This window comes from Elaeis guineensis, chromosome 5, assembly GCF_000442705.2.
Source record: "Elaeis guineensis isolate ETL-2024a chromosome 5, EG11, whole genome shotgun sequence".
Taxonomy (NCBI): domain Eukaryota; kingdom Viridiplantae; phylum Streptophyta; class Magnoliopsida; order Arecales; family Arecaceae; genus Elaeis; species Elaeis guineensis.
In genome coordinates this window covers 107,555,899-107,564,183 of record NC_025997.2, presented here as the reverse complement: position 1 = coordinate 107,564,183, position 8,285 = coordinate 107,555,899, and the positions used below count along the sequence as shown (strand labels likewise).

The following is an 8,285-nucleotide window of genomic DNA, read 5'->3' as shown; positions in this document are numbered from 1 at the left end:
CAACACCAATCTTCATGTGGAATGTTACTAATTTTTAGAGGAGGAAAAAAATTAACAACAATACTGAAGAGGCCCTAGCATAGTTTCCTTGCAAAACAGGAGAGAATCTCACCAAAAAAACACCCTGCCTCCCATATTTGCATAAAAAATTCTCTCCAAATAGAGCATCCATAAGCTTACTTGAAAAAGGGGCTAAGATCTACATCTAAACGAACTCTTTTTCATTTGAAAAAAGGAAGACTACTTGTACTGTGTAAGTCTAGAATCCTTTTATCTTGTTTTCACTTCAACATTCTCTTTTTAATCAATAAATCTTGAAATGCCATTCGTGGAATTACAATCTTGAAAACTGTTGTCATCTTGTTCACTACTCAATACACCTACCAACCTCTTAAAGGAAAAATGAAAAGACTATGATATTTATATCAACAAGAAAACAAGAAGAAGATAAATATTGTTGTCTACAATCCTAAACTGCGGTATCTCAGCAATAGCGATGCACAGGAAATTGTTTTACATCGGAATGCTGTTGCCACTTCGTCCCAAATCCAAGCTTCCTAGAGAAGAAGTTCCATGCACTCTTTGACCTCCCAAGCTTCTCGATCTCTTGCCTCATGCTTGAACACTCCTTTTCGAGTTCCGAGACCCTCGATCTCATCTCGTCAATGCTCAAAGACTGCTCATTTTCCTGAATGATCTCTGTTTCGATGAAGCCATCACTGCTCTTTCGGAGTGCATGAGAATTGTCCATACCGTCTGGGGCAAAGAACCAACCAGCAATTGTAGTTCTCAGACGGAGCTGCTCAAAGAAGAGCACTTGGACGATTACTCGGAGGGGCAACCTCTCATTCTGGGCAGCATGAGTGCAGGCCTCCAGAGAGAGCTTCTGGCAGTTCATGAGTCGACAAAGCTGCTCTCTCTCAGAGTCGGTGAGCCATGGGTGGGACTGAAATGGAGATTATGGGTGATGATCATTAACTTATTCAGAAAAACTGACTAGAAAAAAGAAAAAAGAAAAAAACATTATTGAAATGAAGGATCATAAGCGATAACAATCACACATAAATGTAGAAGAAGAATTTCACTCTGCGTGCATGTGCTTGTGTGCTTGAGATATGGTTTTAGAATAGCGAGTATAAACTGAGGAAGCACAGGTAAATATATTAACTACATTACCTGATACCTGCTCTGTAATTGGTGTCAAATTCTTGGCCAAGACATCTACAAATTCATAAATGCTATAGTAACTCAGAGATGTACTCAAAAAAGTCACTCAACCGTTTTGCACCGTTCATTTTGCCTCATCACCAGAGGGAAGCCGTTTAAGGTTCCACTAACTACACATGGGGGATGGAGGTGGGGGTGAAGCTGGACAAGGTTCAATAAACAGAGCTCAATCACCTATTAGACACAATCATTTTCTGTAAACTACCTTAAGTATGCCATTTATGCGTATTGCAAAAAAGAAAACTGCCTAAAAATCTAAATTGATGGTATGTGAGGATCCAGTCCTACAAACAATCTTAATTCATCCAGGAATGATTAAAATGCACCAGATGTCATAATCTGGTTTACCATAAAGTCTCATTTGTATGAAGGATGACAATGGTGATTTGTATATTCTAGGACATGATAATCACTTATAATTGCATTGCTGCTATGTCAAAATGGAGTTTATGTAAAGAATTCTATTGCTTTTTCAGATAATCAGGTCATTATGTTACCTTCAGATAGATATCGATAGCACGGTAGAGCCCATCATATGAAAGTCTAGCATAATCAGGGACAACAGCCGCTAGCGACTGGAACTTAGAGTACTTCAGATTAACATCAGATGCAACTTCTGCAAGGTACCCATCTACGAGCTTCGCTACCATGCTCATGGGTGTCAAAGTAGCAGAAGAGGTTATCAGCTGTCCTTCATCTACACTGCAAGGAGAAGCATCAACCACTGATTGATTCATCAACACAAAGTGATCAAGAATTCGTTGGACACAATCTATGTCATAAAGAGTCTCAACTGAGTAGCCCAAGTTTGGTATCAGAAGATCTTCCAGAGCAGCATCATCCAATTGGGCTCCCACTCTTTTCTCCAAATTCTCCCTGCAAGATGGGCTAGCATGTAAAATCATGGCTGTCCGGAGCAGGCCAAGCAGAAACTTGCTTGAGGTGGCTCCCTTTTCAAGAGGGAGCAATTCAACTATCTCTTCAAGGAGAGCCTTCTGGTCACTTTCTGACAGTGCCGAACCAGATCCAGTGGTGGTGGTATGATTGATGTTATCACGGAAACCTGAGTGCCTGCTCAATCCTGGCAGGTACCTCTTTGCATAATGCATGAGAGATCCAGCAATGTTTTCTGGCTTCATCCCCTTCGATTCCATTGCCAATATCAGCCTCTTATATAAAGGCCACTTGATGTACGAAACATCTCTATACCACCAATCTGTTCCAGGGGATCGTGGCTTTGCCCTTGTACTGATTCCATTCCACAGAACAGTGCTTCCCAGACTCTTCACTGTAGGGTGGCCAGACATGGGCCAACCAAACAGAGTTGGATCGGCACAAGCTTTCGTTGCCAGTGAATCAATGCATCTCATAACAATCTGAAGCTCTTCTGCATGGTGAAGAACATCATCACATGTTTGAAGAGCTGTCATCGAATCACTCCAATTAACAAAGACTTCATCAAGGAAGTTTTCAGTTTGTACAATCAGATTTCCTTCTCCATAATCTTCAGTCATGCAGAGATGCTCAGCAGCACATCGCAGAGTGACAACATTGAGAGCATTCAATTCTAGCTTTACATCATAACAGAATTTTGCTGCCAGCTTAAAAGCTTCAGCACCACCAGGAATGTCATGGAGCTGAAGAACACAATCTTTTCCATCCTCACTGTGGAATTCACTAATCATCTTTTGCAGCAGGCCACTCCTATTAGTTAATGGGAACTGCAGGAATTGATTAAAGATATTAAGCCTGTAAGCTTCATGCTGTTTGAGTTTTGCATTTAAAGAGAGAAAATTATTAAATTAATTGTTTCATCATAAGCTCAATCGCAAGTCCTCCAGGATAGATAGGTGAACAGGCATTAAATGGCAGATAACAATTACTCTTGTTTTGAGAAAAGATAACAAATAATATTATTTTTTGTACTTTCATGAACTGTCAGTCACTGATCTTCAGAGTAGCAGTTCGAGTTCTATAGACACTACATAACTACCTCCAGCTCAGATATATTTGAGATTTCAAAAGAACCCTCCAATACCAAGGTTCCCAACTGGAGCAAACAGATCAGATTATGAATAATTTACTCTCAAAAACCTAGAAGGATCTTATAAGTGGGTTACTCATGCAAGAATCTCATGTAGTTATGCAAATACGTTCTTCTAGAAGATGTTGAATAGGTTGATAGGCCATGTTATGAACCTATTATGTCCATGGTTTATAGAAAGGTGCTTACTATATTTTACAAGGAAGAAGGCTTTACATAAGATGATACAATAGGAATGTGTTTTAAACAAAATAAGAATAAACAATCAAGTTAAAAAGCACCCGTACTATTAAGCCAAAAATAGCCTTAAAAATAAAAAGCCTTACAAAAGATAAAGAAGGTGATGCAGAAAATGAACCAAAATTTTAGCAGCTTCATTGTGCCACTTTCATATGTTATACTGTATCTGATTTCTTTTGGCTGTAATGCTATTTCATATGTTTCGTTTAAGAAACCAGTCATCATTGCTTTTTGAAAGGAAATTTTAGCAAGATGATTTACTCAGTAGTGTGTCTTGTAAAATTTTGACCAGCAACCTAAAACATCATTGAAAGTTATAAATACTTCTATAGAAAAAGGTGATGTAACTATTTGTTTGATGAAGATTTAATTATATATTGTTTCTACTCTTTATGCAGTCAAACTAAATGTTTTGTGGTCATGCAATCTAATTTGCTGATCTATCAGAAGAGATTGGATTAGATGGTAGCCAACTAACCATGACTACTACTGCAATATGAATCCTAGTTAATCAGGTGAACCAAAACCTAGTCACACTCGTAAAATATTTTCTTTCTTTTTATTTATTTTCTTACCTAATGAAAAGTCTATATCATTTACTTTTTGGAAATTGTAATTATCTCAGCCATGTAGTAATGATTTTATGACATTCACAATATAGGCAGCCAAACAAAATGTTGCTTTTAAGTGTAAATGTACAAATTTTCTGTTTTAGCTTGCACAGGCTTGTGATTTTTTTTTTTTGGCCTCATTATGAAGCTCTAAATATTTTTCTTGGAAATCTTCTTGCTGTCGGTCTTTTGTTTTCTTGGCACAATCAAGCTCATATAAAATGGAAAGACAGAGATATACAATAATCAAAATTATAAAGCAGGTTTGGAGCAGATAAACATACCTTGTGGAGGTGAAAGGACACTTCCCCTATCTCTATGATAACATCGCTTGCAAGTTCACTCTTACAGATCCTGAAAGATGGTGTTTGAACATGTCAGTTGAACCTCAACCTCACCTTCCAATTTTTCTATGAAGTATGAAATGCTTTTTTATTTTTTTCTGAGAAATTGAGAAGATTTTTATAAAGAGGGAGCCAGATGCTTGTTGGCTATGAATACCGTCATAATTGTCTCATGACAATTCTTCATTTCCAGTAGTCAGTCGGTCTAGCACTATAGGCTCCCATTTATAATTACTTATTTAAAAATCATTAGAAGATCACATATTAATTCGAGAACACACAAAAACAAGTACATCTACAGATATGATTTATTATCTGGGAGGTGCAAAAGGCAATATAAAAAATGAATCCATGCAATGATAATTTCAATTTCTGTAAAAAAAACTTATATCTAATATCACTTGAAGCTGATTAAATAAAATATAAATTAGCAAAAGATAGTTATCTAGGAGATTACGAAGATGCCACTACAGATGATTTATTATCTGGGAGGTGCAAAAGGCATATAAAAGTGCATCCATGCAGTGATCATTTCAATTTCCATCAAACACTTGTATCTAATATCACTTGAAGATGATTAAATAAAATATAAATTAGCAAAAGATACTTATCTAAATGGATTATGAAGATGCCATACTTTGTTCGGAAAGAGGGCTTAACATTTGTCTAAAGCCCAACTCCAAATTTGTAGGTTATGGCATTTTTTTTTCAAAAACATGAAACCATATTCAAGCATACGAGCCCATCAATGATTATTTCTATGAAACCAAAACAGAGATGTAAGTGGGAATTGAATCTCATAAAAGTTGCTAACATAAAATCCGAGATTAAGAGGATGCATAAAATGAAAAGAAGATTAAGAGTACACTATGTTCATAAAAGCCTGTCATTGGAAAAACTGTAGTTTCTACTTCTGTCAAAAACATTGATTTAGTGACTTAAAATCTTCAGATTGGTCCATCTTGTTTCATTCTTTTGTTTCCAAAACTCTTGAGGTTGGCATCAGGAGACTGAGTTCCAGTAGTTGCAAAATCTATTCTTTCCCTTCTTTTTTTCTTTTTTATTTGAGCAGAATATAAACTCTCTTTAAGATTGCCTTCATAGCTTAATCAAGGAAGTTGGATGATCATTTTGATGTAAAGGATCTTTTGATGGCAAATTCAAGAAGCAACATGCTTTAAAAATATGATAAGGAAGAGAATTTGTTTAACCCAATGGATAGTGCTCTCTTTCAGTTCAACAGCAAGATAGCTTTCCTCTCAAAAAGGGGGAACTGCATCCTAGCAGGCCTGACTGTGTGAGGATGACCCTTCTATGGAACAATGTACATGATTTAACCAGATTGATGGTGCCATTACTTGTGAAATCAAGAAGGCTTGGATGCTATGTTTCTTGGACTTTAACACTGGAGGTGAGATAGGATCTACCAATTATCATCCAAATTATGTGAGCAATATTATACAGTAAACAGTTCATTCAACGGAAATTCTCTCTCCAACTTTCTTAAAGATGATCCTACGATTTGCTTAGTTTAGAAGAACTGCTGGTTCAAAATAATGGCCAAGTTCACAGCTATGTGGTTGGAAGTTGCAATACATGGTATAGACAGCAAGTAGCTCTAGGATATATAGGCCAACCTGATAGCAGCACATTCCTGATAACTTGCAGTCTATCACATCAGCCTTCCTCCTCTACTATAGACTCCATAGCATACAGATGCAGGGCAATTAAATTTCAGAAGTTAAAACTACAGATGTGACTGCTCAAGTCCACCAATCCTTCCAACCCCACATGATGAATTTCTTGGTTGTTGGTGAACAGAGTGGTGCGCTAAGATTTTTGCTTTTTTAATAGAGCATGTCTAACTTGTGGCATGCGTTGTCAAAACAATTGCTCTGAGCTGAACGATAAGTTGACTCTTCACCACCAAAATGTAGATGAATTGAAATGTTATTCCCCAATGTGCTAAAGGAGTTGGGAAAAAAAGTCTGTATGTTTTCTAATGTCTCAGAAATTATGACTGTTCCATCTATGTACTAAGGAGGACCATTCAATTGCCACTAGCACAAAGCTTGCCCTGGTAAAGCAGTTTTAATTGGTCAGATGTAAGGCTGCATAGACTTGAACCTAGGTCATTGGTGACAACTCCCAATAAATTTACCAACTACACTAATTGGCACCCTTAATCTTGAAAAAATATCAATGGAACTATTCATTAATCTCACTAAAACATAGTTTTCTTATAACAATTGTTGCATATAATTAGTTCCGAGTGCACCAAGAGAACTCCTAAATGAATTCGAGTAATGAATAACATACTTTCACAATTCATGGAGCCATGGACACATCAATCTGACTGATTGCATATAAATATAATAACCAAGAAACCTTGCCTCATTTCACTATTTAATTACAAATGAAATATACCCTTGCAGAAAACCCCAAATATTGGTACGTTCTTTCTTTTTATCCTTGAGGGGGAAAGATCAGTACATTATAATTCATGCGCCTCCACAGAGATCAACAATGAGACACTATGGAAGCACATAATTCAGGTTGGCGACATGGCCATAAACCCTTAAAGCAAGTATATGAAACATAAGATCTTTCTTTAAAAAAAAAAAAAAAAAATCAAATTTACATATTCGTTGCCCACACGGATGTACTTTGTGAGATCATCAGTAAAGAATAACAATAAATAGCTGGACATATTATTTGATAAAAAAGGAATGCATATATCCATATAAAAGTGTATCCAATGGCGAAAAAAGAAAAAAGAAGTCATGGAATTATAAACAAGCACAGGAAGAAAGAAAACACCATTATTGAACATGAAAGATGTAAAATTCTATGAGGAAAATATAGGTGCGTGCAATTATGTAGCATACCATGTTTGGCCTTCAAGTTGGAAGGAATCTGCTTTGGATCCCAGCTTCATGGTTGCCATCTCTCTCGTTTAGAGAGTCCTAATACGCCTGTCAGCAGTATTATAATGGACAACAGAATGATGAGATGGAGATAGAGGGAGTCTGGCTTCTGATTCCCAATCTCTACATTCCCACTTCCCACACACAAAAGAGGAAGATTGTTTTTTTTTTCCTCTAAGAAAAAAGATGGTGGTGGCAAAAAAAAAAGCAATTTTATTTAAAAGAAAAGAACCGTTAAACTTCTTTTCTGAAACTGAAACTGATTTTTTTTCAGATGAGAAAATATATTTTTTGTTTAGTTTTTATTCTTTAATAAGCTGTTTTGTATTAATTTTTCTTTATCTTTTTGTTTAAACGAAATGAGCCCGGGTCTGTGGGGCAGACCGGCAGAAAGCGAACTCACCCCCTCAAAATCCTCCTCCATGGATTCTCTCCGTTGCAGAGTTTCCACATCGATCCCTCCTTGTGCGGTTCCGTCACCGACGGGGCCCTTCACCTCCCTCAATGCTCCCACCCTGATATCAAAACGCGTAGAAATAGCAATGGATCAAGTATAAGCTAGCTAGGTAGGGTGGGACGGGTAGAATCTTAGGAAAGGACGAAATGAGATGGACTGGATGGGTTGAATCTCGGTAAAATTATAAAAATCCTATTTCTCTATGTACAAATCAATTTTATTGCTTTGATGAGGAGATTTTACTTTGAACCCATTATGATTTGGATAAAACTTCTCTTATTCGGATCGGATCAAGTCGGATGTTTAATCGGATGAAGTAAATTACCATCCCTGCATAGACCTTTGGATGCTTTAAGATGCAAGCATGTGAGGCAGCCCCTCTGGTTTATTACTTGTGGCTCAGCTAAGTTGGTTTATGAGGCAAATTACAAATTA

At 36.9% G+C, this 8,285-nt stretch overlaps 1 protein-coding gene across 2 annotated transcripts; it reads right to left on the bottom strand.

Moving 5' to 3' along the window:
• Positions 1–285: 285 nt before the first annotated feature.
• On the bottom strand, positions 286–7,988 carry LOC105045411 (BTB/POZ domain-containing protein At5g03250). 2 transcript variants are annotated; one of them, XM_010923681.3, is made up of 5 exons: positions 7,797–7,988; positions 7,355–7,441; positions 4,407–4,476; positions 1,725–2,948; positions 286–946 (listed from the first exon to the last, which is right to left on the bottom strand). In XM_010923681.3, exons 2-5 carry the CDS (start codon positions 7,411–7,413, stop codon positions 485–487), a joined length of 1,815 nt encoding a protein of 604 aa, XP_010921983.1. In that variant the 5' UTR covers positions 7,414–7,441; positions 7,797–7,988; the 3' UTR covers positions 286–484. The 2 variants fall into 2 exon arrangements, with proteins under 2 accessions (XP_010921983.1, XP_073114152.1); XM_073258051.1 differs by lacking the exon at positions 7,797–7,988 and having other exon boundaries at positions 7,355–7,780.
• Between the last annotated feature and the right edge of the window lie 297 nt (positions 7,989–8,285).